This window comes from Onychostruthus taczanowskii, unplaced genomic scaffold (genome assembly GCF_017590055.1).
Source record: "Onychostruthus taczanowskii isolate IOZ18803 unplaced genomic scaffold, ASM1759005v1 scaffold3, whole genome shotgun sequence".
In the NCBI taxonomy this organism is placed as follows: domain Eukaryota; kingdom Metazoa; phylum Chordata; class Aves; order Passeriformes; family Passeridae; genus Onychostruthus; species Onychostruthus taczanowskii.
The window spans coordinates 2,868,533-2,884,688 of NW_024500349.1; the positions used below are offsets into that span (position 1 = coordinate 2,868,533).

A 16,156-nucleotide genomic window follows, 5' to 3' on the forward strand; every position below is an offset into this window, starting at 1 on the left:
GCACAATATGGCTGTAGCAATTAAGACAAATTCTATTTTAGATTTTTTTCAAAGCTTAATGACACTTAATGGTACTTTATGTTTACAAATTAAAACATACAGCTTACTATATGGTGTCCAACTGATCTGGCACAGTACTGAACATACCCTAAAACTGTCTGTCAGCAGTCTCAAGGATCTGCTACAGTAAGTCTAAGATGTAATGAGACAGAACGGAATTAGTTTAAGTAATAAATGTTTAATCAAAGAATTTTACATATTATTAACAGCATTCATTTGGCCAAACATCTACATGGTTGTAGTATCCTACCTGTATATAAAGTGGGAATGTATCAAGTATAGACTATGAAAGTGCAAATAACAATTCAAGGTTAGAGTAATTTTTTACATTATAAAATTAACAGGTTTACAAAATAGTCTTGCCAAACTTTTATTTTTGAATTGTAAAGTCAATGACTATGGTGTTAAAATAAGTACCAAGAAAATACAAATTTAATAGTCTAATTTCATGCTCATAAGAGTAACACGGAAACAATGGATATACTGCACAACCTAATCAAATTACATAAAACCAGAACCCACAAACTTCACTATCTTCACAGAGAGCACTCTTACATATCTTACTGCAACTTTGCAAGACATCTCAATGCAATACACAATCTTTTTGTGAGAATCTTTCTATTCAGAAATTACCATTCAAGGAAGCTATGTGAGTTAAACAACTTTCAGACCGATTCATGATGACAGGTCATGAAGGACCATTTTAGCTGAAGGACTTTATACCTATAGGTATTTTTCAAAGGCTCAATATTATGTCAGGAGCAGGGTGGCTAGAGGAAAAGTTGGAAAATGATTTAGACTATTCTAATTCATTCTCTCTAAAGATGCTTGAAAATGGACAAGGTTTTTATTGGGTAAGGGTAAAATATTCTTATTTAATTTTTTACTAATATGAACCTTGTAACTGCAAGGTTCCAAAGCTGGATTTGCATGAATTAGTTACCAAAACACTCACTTGAACTCACAGTAATCAATACATAAACTTTGCTATCATGACACTTGCCTATACACACTCAGTAGTAATAAACTTTTATATCATATCAACAAATCTCTGGTAACAGTTAAGCAAAACTTAAAATGGAGTGTATGTACTTTGCTCATGTTATGAAAAGTTTTGATTATATGTAATTAAAACAGCCATTTGAACAACTTATTCTAGTTGTAATTACATACTGTACCATTGTATCTCACTAACTGTAGATTGATGTTTTAAGCAAATCTAGAACCAGTATTTTTGTTTTTCACGGTACAACAACTAGGAAAAGGTTTTTTTTTTTGTGGTTTGTTTTTTTTTATTTTAAATTTTTTTCTTACACTAAACAGTAATCACACAGCAAATGAATATTGTGCAATTGAACAAATACCTAGTAGTGTTTTGTATATGCAAAAACACTGACTGAACGTTTAGTTATTTACTGTAAAGGCAAGGCCATGGGTGGTTTTATGGAGGTCTTTGCAATTAATAGCATAGTTACTCCAGAACAAACACTGAATTTGAATCACTTGTTTAACTGTGGCAACTATTCAGTTGGGTTAGGCAAAGGCACCGTTACATGTTGAGCAGGATGTGTTATCTTTTAATTGTGGGACTGACTAATATATGAAAATTCTGTATTCCTATATTTTTATAAAATGTTATCATTAAAAGTAATTGCACTATTAGTGCATAAAATGCTTTGTAGAATTATGAAAACAAAGAACTATGATTGCACTTCCATTAAAGTGTCTCTTAAAATACAGCATAGCTGTTGCTAACTCACTGTATTTTAATATTTAAAATAACTGTTTAACAGCAGCATTAGGTTTTATTAACTTAAGATACAGGCTACATTTAATTAAATGCAGTCACCATGGCAACATATGCCAGTTAAATTTGGAGAAGCAATGCTACCCAGTGGTTTCTTCCATTGCTAAGAATTGTGGGATTAGTTTGATAGAGTAAAACTGCACTGTTTCATTAGGCTACTGCCAGTTAACTTTTCACAGTTTGGCACATTTGGACTGTAAATAGACATGAAAAAATCTTTGATTTTAAAGGGAAAGAATATCCCCTAAAACTTGTTCCTGGAGCAGTACTACAGAGAAGCATTAAATACCTCCGTTCACACTGCTAACAAAAAAGAAAAACGAGTAAGGAAAACTTATGGAAAACAAAACCAAAATGCAAATGAACTCCTAGATGTTATTTTGGTGAAATTATGAGTTCTAAAAAATGGAATAAACTATTTCTTAGGAAAACCAAACAAAATAATCAGTGTAAGCCTTTAGTCTGTACTTTCAAGTTAAGGATCATCAACCTAAGGCTAAACAGATGCTGCATTGTATTAGGAATGTGGAATACAACCTACTTATTCCTTTCTCTTGAGAGCAAAAAGGCAAATACTACCTAATTAAATGCAAAGGATATTCCTTGAAAGGTTCACATCATTATGAAGAACTACAATTCAAGAGAACTCCTAAATATCCGTTGTTATGTCAGTGGTTACAACTGAGCTGCAATTATGTGGATCAAAGCCTCCATAATGCTTACTCCACATACTGTACCATCTGTCACTGCCATTCTTTTACTCCAGATTTAGTTTTTATTCATACCAGATGAACATGTTCAGTCCATTCCCTTGAGGTTTGAGGAGTCTGACTTGAACTATCTCCTGAAGCATCTAGGGTGCTTGTTACCTCCCTGTTATTATCACCAATTTGTGATACTGTTTCACTTGGAATAATGTTTTCTTCAGAAGTGCTTTCCTCTGTTTGGGTTCCTCTGCCTTCATTTTTGAGTGCATCCTCAAACAGTGCATGCTCTTCCTGAGGCTCCAGCCCTGTGTCTGGAAGATTTGGTTGCCCTGCTGACCCATCTTCAGTGCTGGGTTGCTGTGACTCCTCATCTGTTTCTGTACTTGTTGAGGGTATCAGGGCAATACTCTGTGGGTTCATGTCATGAAACCAGGCCATAATATTTCCAAGCAGATTTTCATTGGTATTGGGATCTTGACTGCTGGAATCAGCATCGCTTGAGGTTGAGTATAATCCACTTCTTGTCTCGCTGCAGGGGTGGGAATGAAGACGATCGGCTGAGAAGGGATCATTGCCTGCACCCAGTCTCATCAGACTGTCACCAAGTTCTAGCAGCTCAGAGCTGCTCAAAGCACCCCTTGGGTTGTCTATGCTTATGGGAGCAGAGTCCAGTCTTGTAGGCAAAGAGGTGCCTATAGCTCCTAAAGATGCCTCATTATTTAGAAAGTCTCTAGTTTCTTCATCTATGGCCAAGCCAGATTCTTGTAATGACAGCTGAATAGCTAGCAGGATGTTTGGGTCATCTTCATCCAGCGAACTCAGAGCCTGTGGAAATACATAAGGCTGCTCTCAGAATAAAACTTGCATCTTGTTACATATTTCGGATGAAAAGTAATTTTGGCTCAAATCTGAAATTCATTCATTATTCCTACATGTCCTTTATCAGAATCAATTTTTACCAACAGAGCTGACAACACAATTTAAAAGCTAACTATTGTTATGTCAGTGATTGTTTAGCAATTCTTACCATTGTGAATGTGTAATTTGTTGTCCTAGATTCTCCCTTTCTCCTTGAAGAATTAAGAAAATTTGCAGAGACAAAATGACACAGAAAGGCAGAGCAGAGGAGAGCAAGCAAAGCAGAGAGAATGGAAAAGAGATTAGGGGAGATACCTGAAGAGAATCCTGGTTTTCAGAGCGACTGACAGGGGTATAGTCATGAAGCGAAGAGCTGTGCAGAATACCCATAGAAGCTGAACTCACCATGGAGGTGCCATGTCTTCTACTGCTGCCACCTTCCTGAGTGTCTGTTTGGGCAACCAAAACAAAAGCGGTTGAAGAACCAGCAAGGAAGCCTCTACTATGACTTACTGACAGAATCTCTTCCTTCCTTCTGGATTCTAGTTGTGTAAGTTTACTCCTTTATTCACTCGAAATGAAAGAGTCCAAACTACTCCTTCCACATCAGCTCTCACACAGTAGTGAAACAGCAATCCCAGTTTTAGGAGTGACTGCCTGGCTGATTTGTCCTTTCTGCCCTCAATACCCTTCTCTGTGAAAGCATGGGCTATGCCATTGGGAGCATGGGCAGCAGGGGCAAAGTGCTTCTAAGGCACATCATGACTTATGGAAAGCCCTGAAAACTACTGCATGTGGACACAAATATAGGATGCATTTACAGGGATTACAAATGACGTTTGCCCACTTCTCTGTTCTTTCAAAGACAAAACCTCAGCTATAATGCTAACATTATAATATTTTTTACTGTAAATTGCAGCACAATTAAGAGTAGAGTTGTTAGGGAATACTTCAGCAATTACTGACATTGCTGTTTTCTTAAAGCCAACAAAAAATAGAAGTAAGATGCTGTTTCCAGAAAAAGCTGCTCTGTAATAAAAATAAACGTAAATCTTTTGACTTTGGAAAATGGAATTTTCCACTCCAAAACTCAAAATGTGATAGACTGAAATAAAATAACATTCTCTTGCGTGCTTTAACAGTGTGCACTTGGCCATCACTACTACATCCAAGCATTCAGTCAAAATCTAGTCCTTGAACTAACAAGATGGTTTTGCATTTTATTTGCAATAGGAAAAAACCAAATTTCACAAAAATTTAGATTACTTTTTCTAAAATAAAGGATGCATGTGATCCTTTCTCCTCAAAGGATCTTTCCTCTTGATTTTAAAGAACAAGCTATGTGTTAAGCTCCTGAGACACAGCAATGAGAGTTTGTGCAGCATGGCTAAGAGACTGGCACACAGACTGGCAGCTCTGCAGAAACAGAGTCACAGTATGATTTGGGCTCAAGCTATTTCTGTACCTGTGCTAAGGTTCTGGCAGAACTGAGCCAGCCCAGACAGCCAAGTCCCAGAGAGACCTTAAGGGACTGCACTACCAGCCCTCAAAAGAGCAGCACTCTGGAAGTCACAGCTCAGGCCAGCTTCTTTTCTGGCTTTGCCTTTGCCAATGCAGCCTCTGAGCAGAGTTTTGGAATACAACCTTAGGATGCTTTTCCACAGGCCTGTAGCCTCTACATTCTATGCACAACCGTTTCTTTTCATTGGTGTAGAAGACTTGGTGTATGTATGAGTGACCTCCAGATTTCTTCAGAAAAGCAAACCTGCGCTGGACAGCTGAGAAGTTGTTAGTGGGAAGATCAATGCATTTCTCTTTTAGAACAGCAGCAGCCACAGTGAAGTCAACAACACTTCTAAGATCACATAAAAAAACTGCAGAGACAAGCCTTTATGTTGTATCCTGGAAAATACAGCAACGTATTTGAAACTTCTTTAAAGTGTATCCACAGAAGAACAAACACTGTGGTCACTACTAGTGATTTCTGACGCAGGAAGAGCAAGAAGGCAGCCCAGAGAGGTCCGTACCTAATGTACTCTCACTGGGGTCATCGGGGTCTGGAGTATTACTCAGCAGACTGTGCATGTCTCCACGTCGACGCTGTCTGTGTCTCCTCCGATACTGAAATTCAGCATATTCCTGCATAAACCAAAGGTTACAAAACAGAGGGCAGCATGCAGTACTATTTTTCTGAGCAACAAGCACCACATTTTTTATAAAAAATGTGTGATTTTATATGCTTATTATAAAATCATCCGCTTTCAGAAAAATGAATTGCAAGTTGTATCATGCGACGCTTAACATAAATAACAAAAAGATCCAAGGTAACCCTAGATCTAGAACACAATGAATTAGCAAAAAAAAAAAAAAAAATTACATGTACTACCAACATTTTAATACTTGCAATCTCCTTTTTAAACAATTCCAGGAACACATTTCTTGTTTAAAATCTTTGATGCCAAACTTTATATATGCACCTATTGACACACTTTTTAATAAATGCATACTCACTGATTTTAGAACACAAAAACAATTTATGTGAATTAGACCAATAGATTGTCTCAGAATCTCTGCTGCCAGCAATTGGCAGTAGAAAAGAACTGTGAAAAGACAACAGAAAGCTGTTAGACATACACTGGGACTTGATATATTTTTCTAAGCCTTTTTCTATGGCTCCAGAATGTCTTAAGCCACATCTGACACTCTTCTACTGGACAGTCTATGATGGATTTTTATTCCATGTTTTTTTAATTTTTATTACAAATCTCTACTTCTGCTTAACTTGAGCTGCTAACAAGCCAATCCATATGGATTAGAACTCCTGCAGCCTGTATTTTCCCATATTGTGTGTGCTTAGACAGTTTATATAGCATTTATGGAAAAGACTCTTGACCACAGCAAGCTAACATCACAAGGGTTAACTATCTTAATACTTGGATCAATTTGCATATCTTTCCTAATATGAAGGAACTAATTTTATGCTTGAAGGGAAATTTCCAGGTGTCTTTTCTGGTATGTCCAGCTGACACTGAAACTGTGTAGGCAGCACGTTGTGTAATTTCAGTTATTCCTACACACAAGGCAATAAAACTGTGCACACAGGTACTCGCTCTCCTCTTCAGAAAAGGATATTGTTCTTTATATCTGTGAGATCCAAGTTGGGAAATCTGTAATCCAAAGGATTCATTTGGCCAAATGAATTGGTAAAGATAACAGTATCATTAGTTTTCCTTTCCTATATTAACTCTTCAACATCTAATGTACCTAAAACTTAAATCCAGAATTGTTATTTCTCTTACACAAGGACCTTATTAACGTTGATGGTATTATGACAGTAGGTTTTTTTTCCATGAACTTTCTCAGACCAAGTTCTTTCTCATAATGACATATGCAAGACAAAAGGAATAGTCAGAAAATCATGTGTGTGGGCAGTTTTTTATCCACGGAAATTGTAAGAACATCAAAAAGTAGCTTTATTAGACCAGACAAAAGATCCATTTAGTCCAATATTCTGTCTTCAACGGCTGTTAGTAGTATATGGTTGTTAGTCTATGGAACACCATAAAGAAACAAGGCAAACAGGAAGTGTTTCTTCTCTAAAATATTCTTCCAGCTTTTAGGGATCTCAGGGATTTTCTAAATGCAAGGCAGAGCCTCAAACAACAGAAAATCAAACCTTGATACAGAACAATATAAAAGAATTATTTTAAAAATATATAATTATATTACTCTGAATCAGAAAAGGAATCATGGGAAGTGATCACTGAACACTAAGATTTATTCATCATACCAGATCTTAGCTCTCATTTGTTTGCAATAAGTACAGCTCTGCACAAAATACTCTGCAGTGAAATTCACTAAAATGAACAAAGATGACCATTATTAATTCTGTGCAATTCCTTTAGCATAGGTGGTTGCAAGTATTCGTGACAGCTACATAGCAAAGAAACCAACTTGCATCACACAGTGCCACATTTAGGCAAATCATAAAAACTCGTAAGCAGATCATCTAAGCACAGCTGCAATTGCACCTCCTGCTAAACAGCTTTTCAACACATTTCTTACCAGCTTCTTCTCATAGCCAGTTCCACTGTCATCAGTAACATCAAGATCAATCATAGAGTAACATCACAATGAGTTTGATGTTGTCAGATGTGGGTTTGTTTCAAAAGAACGAAAGGAACTGGACAGGAGAAGCAGCTGATTTTTTGTAGAGAAGCGAGCCATGTTCTCACCAGCGTGATGCTCACCAACAATAGCAAAGGAAATATATGGAAAAAAGTACATTCAGTTTTCTAGGATGTTTAACAATGACTAGCTAGAAAGAAAACAGCAAACAAGGAAATGTTGAAATGAAGTTTCCTTCCTCACTGAATGCTTTAATCTAATGTTCTCAAAACATTAACTAAAAATTAAGATGATAAAGGAAATCTTTCTAGGAAGCTTCTCATTTTTTAGAGCGGTCTCAAAAACTACTTACTCTTTCCCATATACAGATCATAGAATATTAATTAAAAAATGATAATTTTCATTCTTGGTAAAGTAGCAGAAATTAATGTTATTTGAGTATGCAATTTCCATCCTGCTTTAATACATAACAATAAAAATAAATATTTGAAATATATAACAATATTTAGGAGTATGACTGCATGTTTTTGTTGGGATTGTGACAGGGAATGGAAATTTCATAAACTTTTTGTCAAATTCTGTTGAACTGATATTGCATTCAAAAATAATCTACACAATTTCATACATTTATTAATTTAAGGCTCTCTAGCACACAGACAGCAGTTTATATTCAATTTTAAAACTGCTTTTGTACTTGGAAAATGAATGTGAAATAGCTTGTCTAATGCCACCTTAGATAACTACATCCACGTTAGAGGCATTATTTACAGTCATTGCACAATTAGCTATGAATATATTTCCTTCTATTGTGAAATAAATGAAATGGAAAGCTTAACCAACTTGAAATGCTTTGACTCAAGATAAGGAAGCTCTTCATGCAGATTGTGATCATACCTGTGTTTCTAGCATATGCAGAACTAAGTTAAAAAAATTAAAAAGAAATAGTTTACCTCAGGGGAAGCAAATCCTAAATATTCCCAATCCCATGTTCCACCAGCAAAGCTATAAAATGGAAAGATACACCATCAAATTTAAAAGTAAGACAAATATAAAAAACCTCCAGAGCTTCAAAAGCTATTGAAATCTGAAAACTAGTGCAACTGTAGCTCTCTAAACTTAACAAGTCTTCCCCCTTAATTCTTAATTCAAAATTAATTTTGAAAACCCTATGGTTAAGTTATTGACTATTCCAGAACTGCCCGATACGTTTAGAAAATACTTAAGAGATTTTTGAAGTGTACCAGGGATTTAGTGACAATCCTGATGGAAAAAACTAAAATGGAAGTCATGACATTTAATCATTAATATATCACAAATGGGGAAGCAACACACATGGCAGTGATCCTCAAAAATAAAAATACGTTTTTCCCCAAAGGCTGTAATTCCACAAGGATGAAATGCCCAAGAAAGTAAATCACTATCACAGTGATTTACAACCACCACCTTAGCATCTACCTCATAGTCAGAGAACAGCAGTGGATTCCCCCCCTTTGGCAGCTACCAAAAGAACTTCTCCTGACCTGTGCAGCGTTCCGGGCGCCTTACCTGCGCCTGGGTGCTTCTGGAGAGTCCGCGGGAGCCACGCCCCGGGCCACAGAGGCCAGGAACTCCTGTCGCTTCTGCTGCACCAGACAGGCTGCTCGGATGATCTTATGGCGAGGGGTCCGAAGGTAAGGCCTGTTCACTTTCTGCGCAAGGTCCTCGGTGACCATTTCTAGGTCTGTCTGCAAGGGTTAGTAATACAGAAAAACAGTTTTACAGGGAAATGCAAATCAGGATGAGCTCTTCTCCATAAATACTGAGGGGAATGATATCCCTTTTCGTGAAAATACTTCATGAAATACCAAAATATCCCAAAATATCTGTCCCATAGCCTACTCTTTTACTGACCTACATTCTGTCCTCCAGCTTGGAGCAGGATTTCCCTGCACTCTGAAATACTGAGCATCTTCAAGGGACCAAAGGGACAGGAAAGGAGGCAGGCACTCCCCCAGTTTTGCCTCCTCCCAAACGTCAAGCACATCAGAAGGGAAAGAAAGAAAAGAGAAGCTAGAGAAGGAGATGAAGACTGAAGCTAAAATGTTACACTCAGAAGGCAGATTAACAGGAAATTTTCTTACTTTCCCCTTCCATCTGTGCTTATCCTTTTACTTTGCAAAGTGATATAAAAAATATGCTACTTTTCAAACTTGGTTACAAATATGACAGGTATATCAGTTTTATACTACAAAAATGGAAAAAAAGACACTGATAACTAATATAAAAAAATAAAGTGCCATTAGGAAAGTAAAATATATCCATATATTACCTGCATAAGTTCAAATATTTCCTTCTTTGTGCTTTTAGGCTCCAAAAAGAATCCATATGGATAAGAACACTTAAGAATGCGGCGAGTTTTTAGAAGCTCTTGCACTGCATCTTCAATGAATGTGGTATCAGGACAGCCTCCCTCAGCTGCAATATGAAACAAGCATTGGGAAAGTATTTTCCTGCTGATGTCAGCATTACTTTTGTGCATATCAGTTAAATATTTTGCAAGTAAAGAGCAGCAAGTTCTCAATAACTGCACAGTGTTCTTATGAAAAGAAATAAGCACAGAACATTAGCTTCTACCTTACTAATGCTACTTCCTCCTTGAGGCTTTGGAATAGGTAAGATTTACTGTACATTTAACTTTCATCCAATGTTTACAAATTCTAGTACTGGAGGGATGACATCACACAGCAGACTTGATGTGAGCACTGTCCAAAAAAGAATAGTTTAGCCCTAACTGTGTTGATGTGATTTCAAATCAAAGGCACAGATCACAGCAAATACTTACTTCCACTTAGAGCTCTACTCAACTGTTCCATCTTTTCTTTAGCTGTTTTTAGAAGGCGCTGTTCTAACTAGAAAAAGAAAGTAAATAAAATACAATAAGATAATTATTTTTGGATTAATAAACCAGAAACAAACATCAGTAAAAATGGCTTGACCTGGTAGCTAAGTTCATGGTTCTTAAATCTTGTATAATAGTGCATAAACCTATCAAGCTCTTGAAATCTTCTATGCTTCTTTTCAGCCTGGAAAATAATGGAGAGACAAAAGAAACCAAAATAAATCTTATCATTTAATACAACAATCACCATTAAATATAATGAAATAGTGAACTGTTTCTATTCAGACTATATATAAAGTATTGTACACAATGCTGAGTGCCATGTAAGTAAAGAGACAAAATTAATTTTTGAAATTTACAAGGCTGCAAATACTGCAGCCAAAGAATTGATACACTGACAGTCCCTGCTATTTAAAGCAATTTTCCAAAAGCCAAAATTAAGGCATGTCTTCTGTAGTGCACAGCAGCTAATTGCAGGACCAGCACGCTCATTTCACACAAACTATGCCACAGAGAAGTAAAATTACTTGAATAAAGTCACCAGTGGTTGTTAGCAAAGTCAAAAGCAGAAATCTTATGCATCCACCAATAAGCAGTGCTTTCTTTCTGTCTCTTTGAGATGTTTACGGTTGTGTTTTTCCATTTGGAAGTCTGGTTTGGAAGAATTTTGATTACACTTATCCTGAATAGAGAATTGCAACCTTAGTGCTGTTTTTCAAATACACACATTCATTTGTTACCTCTACTGTCATCTCCTTGGACTGCTCCTCTACATGCTGAATAACTTCATAGCGAGTGCATCTGTAGTAGCCTCCAGTGGAAGAGCTGTGCTTCTTCCATTCTTCTAAGCATATCCAGCAAAAGTCATATTTGCACTTCAGAAAAAAACAGGAAAAAGGGGAAAAAAAAAAAAAAAGAAGTTGAAATGTCTTAGATTTGCAGTTAGGCATCATCAATCCCCTCTGGACAACTTAATTAACAGCATTCTCAGTGTAAAAAATTTTTGAGGAGCCTCCTTCCTATTTTACTCAGTCGGGAGATCTGTTTATGAAACCATACCAAACCATGTCAGCCATCATTTTTGTTCCTTGGATCATTAGACTGTGTTGGTTCTACATGTTAAGTTTTAAGCGGAGGAAATACAAATGGTAAATACAGCAGATCAGGCCTGTTTTTTGGTTATTGTTAGAAAATCAGTCCTATTTCTTTAAATAAAACAGAAACTATTCACAAGAAAGAATGAAATTTTTTTCCCTAATATTACTTTAAAAACCATGATTACTGGTGTTTTTGTCATGTGGTGTTCCTGACACAAAATATTAATAACAACTACTAAAGCAAGAGAGAAGAAGTCTGAACATAAACTTTGATGAGTGAGTAATCCAGGTGAGCCTTTTCTGCACTGACTGATTAAAGTGTTTCAAAACAGGCAAAACCTTACAAGGAAGTGTAAGGTGACTTATTCAGGCTTCTCTGCATCAGAGAAGATCAAACTGTTAAATATTCTCAATTCAGTAGCGAGTGTTCAGCTAGTTAATTTCAAAATAACTGGAAGCTATTGATGGACAGACAAGCAAAAGACTTCAAAATTTGGTGAACCATGTTTATCTGTCTTACAGATAAGGAGAGAAAATTTACATTAATTAAGCCTTGAGTATTATTAGTGGCATTTGATAAATTGCATTTCTTCTCTCTCTGGTAAGTTTAACCTTGCCAGGAATACCTACTTCATACCAGATGTGTTTGTCTGTAGTTATTTCATACAATCACTTAGATGAATTACAGGAAGGAATGAAATCTAATTCTTGCACTGTACTTTTGCTAATTTTGTCTCAAAAATCAGTAGACCTGCACATTTTCAGAAAAATAAAGAGAATTACTTTCTAAATATGTTAGCCTTTTATTGTAGGCCAACTATGTCAAGTGTTCACTGCTTTCTTATTTTTACCTGAAAGAGGTAAAAATAGTTTTGTTTTTACCTTTATCTTATTTTTTACCTCAAAGAGGTAATAGTTGTAGTTATATAAGATATTTCTGACATAAAGAAATGTCTAAATATGCTGCTTTTAACTAACTTGTGTGAAAAAGCATTTCCAAATGATACTGAACTCATGGCAAAAATATTTTTTCTATTTTGGTAGCACAGTGCAAACTTGTGACTAATTTTCTGGCTGCTGTCATCAATAAATTTTCTTTGGAATCACTCTTTGCTGTCTTTTCATTCCTACTGATTAATTCCTGTTTACAGTTTTCCACCTAAACTTCTCTGCTTTGTTGCTATGTCAGAGAAATAATGCAAAAGAAAAATATAGTAAGGCAAAACCTTCATTAGACCTAAGCCTTCCTTAAAATCTTACATCTGCCAATTAAAACTGTTTTTTCTTTTCTACATTATTAATGACAATTAAACCATCAATTATTTGTTTCATACTATACTGGTAATTAATTTCAATCATTATAATGTACATCTGTCAGACAAACAGATTTCAGTAAACATTAAAACAATTTTTAAATAGATGTAACCTGCCATTTGCTCATTATCTAATTCTTGCAACAGGTTCCACTAGCTACCAGGCACGACCCTTCAGAGGTTTTGGACCTCTGTGGTCCTAAAATATATACAGGACAAACAAAGCTGAATCTGATTCCTCAAGAAATCCCACGATGGGTCCTTCTTACCTTTGCACACTGCATGTGGTTGCAGCCCTCGTTCTTCTGGATTGGGGACTTGCAGTTGGCGCAAGGTTTGGAGTTGGTCAGTAACCACAGGCAGTTGGCAGCGTCCTCATAGGCCTCGCTCACTCCCACAACTTTTTGAGGGTGACAGGAGGATATGGAGCATGCAAAAACAGAGAGGTTGAAATCGTGCTTGTGCAATCTTTTGTGAGAATCAGATTAGGAATGACGCATATTTTCCTGTTTCTTGACAAAATATTGAAGTTTTTCACTATACATATTTCTCACATATATTTTATTGTTACATTTTCTGGTTTATACATATATAATATTAATTCACTTATTATTTCAATGTATTTCAATACATCTATTTTAATACTAATTATATACAGTATATGTGACAATTACAATATATAAAGGGGCAAATACATATATGAAAAACCAGGCAGAGTTTGACAAAGTAGGGTGTATTTTGCCTCTTTATAAAATTTTCTATGCTTTCCAAAATATTTATAACATACTATGGAAAGGCTCTGAACTGTGGTAACCAAGTTACCTGTCATCTTTACTTTTTTTGTTAATATTGACTAAGAAAATATCTGTCCTGTGTAAACCTTTACTGGTTTTTTTTAGTAAATGTTACATATCATTAAGCTATTTCCTACAACTCCCTTGCAGTTCCCCCTCAACTTTACTATTATTATCACCTATTGGATTGAATTAGTTTTAAAGCAATAAAAAAATCTTCATGGAACACTACTCAACCACAGGAGCAGACTGGGCTGAAAATCAAAACTGGACAGGGTAAATGAAGTTATACGCCAGAATAAACTGACTAATTAATGAAACAAAGCCTTAAAATGAAGGGAAGGAGTTTTGCATACCCTGCTTGAACCACACATGTATTTGTGGGGAGGAATGTTCTACAAAGAACCGTAACACTGTAGTTAAAGTGTAAGCAGCCCCTCATTCAGGAGTATCGTTTTCTTCCCCTTTTACCCTATTTTTCAACTAATACTGAAAACAGTTTTTAATTTATGCAACTAAAAAAAAAAAATCTGTCTAAGATCAAAAGATCAAAATGGCAGCAAAACACCCATGCCCTCCCTGTTGGCTCTCCATGGCTCTTACGTTCTTCTGGTTTCATTTCAGATATTTTCTGTAGCCAGTCCTTCCAGGTCTGGCAGTCACAGGGTTCGTGTGCTTCACCTAGACATTCCCTGAAAAAGAAGGTGTATACACAATTACTTATAACTCAGAGATTTAGAATTAAAGTCAAAATTGGTTCAAGCTAAAAACAAACAAACAAACAAACAAACATGCCCAGAATTTAATTAAGTCAGGAAAGCAAAAGTCAGATAAATAACATTGTTTTAAAATACACTCTGACTACTTGCTCACAAACATAGATAACTATTATTGATAAATAATTTAAATGACACAGGAAAAGAGAGAAGCTTCTTACAATTACAAACTGAAATAAATCAGCTAGTTTGCAATTTGTTCTTATACCTGGTTATTATTTTAATGCCACAAAAGTGCTCGTATAGTTTCTGTGATAAAGGTAAACCAGACTACAGAGTTTATCCAAAAGTAGGTAGTTTGCTGTAACAGAAATATATTTATGTAGAATTACTTGCATCTGTTCAGTTGCAATAATCAACCTTTAACTAGATTCAACTAGCTTTTAATCTAGAACAAGACTTAAGCCCTTCAACACCAGCACTGAGTATTTATGGATATTTACTCCTTCCACCAGAGCCTCTTAAATGGGGGCTTGAACTTATTTACATGGACACAGTGGAGTAATGAGTCTCTTGAGCTTCTCCCAGGTTCCTACCAGGATTAAGGATGGCTATCACTACTGCAGAGTGGCAGCAGATATATGGTTTCCAGATGGTGCTGCAGTATGGATGTATCAATATGTACTCTGGATTTGTAACAGCTCCTTTTTTTCTACTGGAATGGCAGCAAATAGCCTCAGACATCTGCCATATCAAAGCAAATAATTTCAGATGGGCACCAGCTGCATCAGAGCATACACAAGTTTGCTGCAGATCCAGTGGTGAACTGCTCTCTTGCAGTGCAGGTTCAGAAGCTACATCAATACTCTTTGGATTGCCCTTGTCCACATTTTAAGCAGGAATTCAGAAACAAAGAAGAGGTTATGGGAACAATTTTGAACTTTTTTTACCCTTAGCTAGTCTGCTAACAAAAAAGCTTAAATTCAACACACATGCATCTCTGGTTTGGACTTAAGATCTTAAAAAGATTGTACTAGAATGAGTAACTGGTCTGTAACAAGGTGATTTCATCCTTGGTTGAAAGTTAACACCTTTCACATCTGTGGCACAATAGGACACTTAAATTATTGACTTCAACAGTGCCAAGACCCTCTCACAGTATATAGTATTTGTTGCCAGAGAGGACTGAAACTAGCAAAGATTTAACATTGACAAGCTGAGTTTTAAGCCAAAAGCTGATTGACTAGTCAATCTTTTGGGGGGGGGGGGGGGGGAGAGGACTGAAACTAGCAAAGATTTAACATCGACAAGCTGAGTTTTAAGTGAAAAGCTGATTTATTAGTCAATCTTTTATGGGGGGGGTTGGGAGGAGGGTAATGTGTCTTTGATACTTTCAAATTTGTAGATTTGTGGCTTTTTAATGAAATTCAGTCATATCTACATCTAAATCTTTATATCTTTATCTCTCTATATATGACAGTTACAACAGTTGTTCAAGAACAACTTCTCATGGAAGAAGCTCTTTCATCAGCCCACCCCAAAACAAACATTTGTATGCTGGGATGTCATTTTACTACAGTAAGAGCACTGAGCCTACTGTTCATGAAAGTTTTTATGGAAGCTGTATTTTGGATAGACTTCCTGACAGCAGCGGATGAAAGGAATTCACATGGGCAGCTGTGCCAGTTAACAGCAGGAGCCTGCCCAGACGCCTCGCTCAATACTCAGCAGGATGATTTTTATGAAGGCACAGTACTTACTTATTAAAACTGTAGCAAGTTTCAACATAACAAGTTAA

General features: G+C 36.2%; 1 protein-coding gene across 8 annotated transcripts in view; it reads right to left on the bottom strand.

Annotated features, from left to right (window-relative positions):
* Positions 1-218: 218 nt before the first annotated feature.
* The window catches only part of ANKIB1 (ankyrin repeat and IBR domain containing 1), an 85,228-nt gene continuing 69,290 nt past the window's right edge, over positions 219-16,156 (bottom strand). For 6 of the 8 annotated variants that reach the window (XM_041408938.1, XM_041408939.1, XM_041408940.1 and 3 more), the window contains exons 10-20: positions 14,246-14,334; positions 13,118-13,248; positions 11,179-11,313; positions 10,536-10,622; positions 10,382-10,448; positions 9,869-10,014; positions 9,106-9,284; positions 8,511-8,562; positions 5,460-5,571; positions 3,748-3,881; positions 219-3,399 (exon numbers count right to left, since the gene is read on the bottom strand). In XM_041408938.1, coding sequence (XP_041264872.1) covers positions 2,647-3,399; positions 3,748-3,881; positions 5,460-5,571; positions 8,511-8,562; positions 9,106-9,284; positions 9,869-10,014; positions 10,382-10,448; positions 10,536-10,622; positions 11,179-11,313; positions 13,118-13,248; positions 14,246-14,334 — 1,885 coding nt within the window. In that variant the 3' untranslated portion in view covers positions 219-2,646. The remainder of the gene's footprint in view (positions 3,400-3,747; positions 3,882-5,459; positions 5,572-8,510; positions 8,563-9,105; positions 9,285-9,868; positions 10,015-10,381; positions 10,449-10,535; positions 10,623-11,178; positions 11,314-13,117; positions 13,249-14,245; positions 14,335-16,156) is intronic. The other 2 variants (XM_041408946.1, XM_041408947.1) reach the window with 2 other exon arrangements.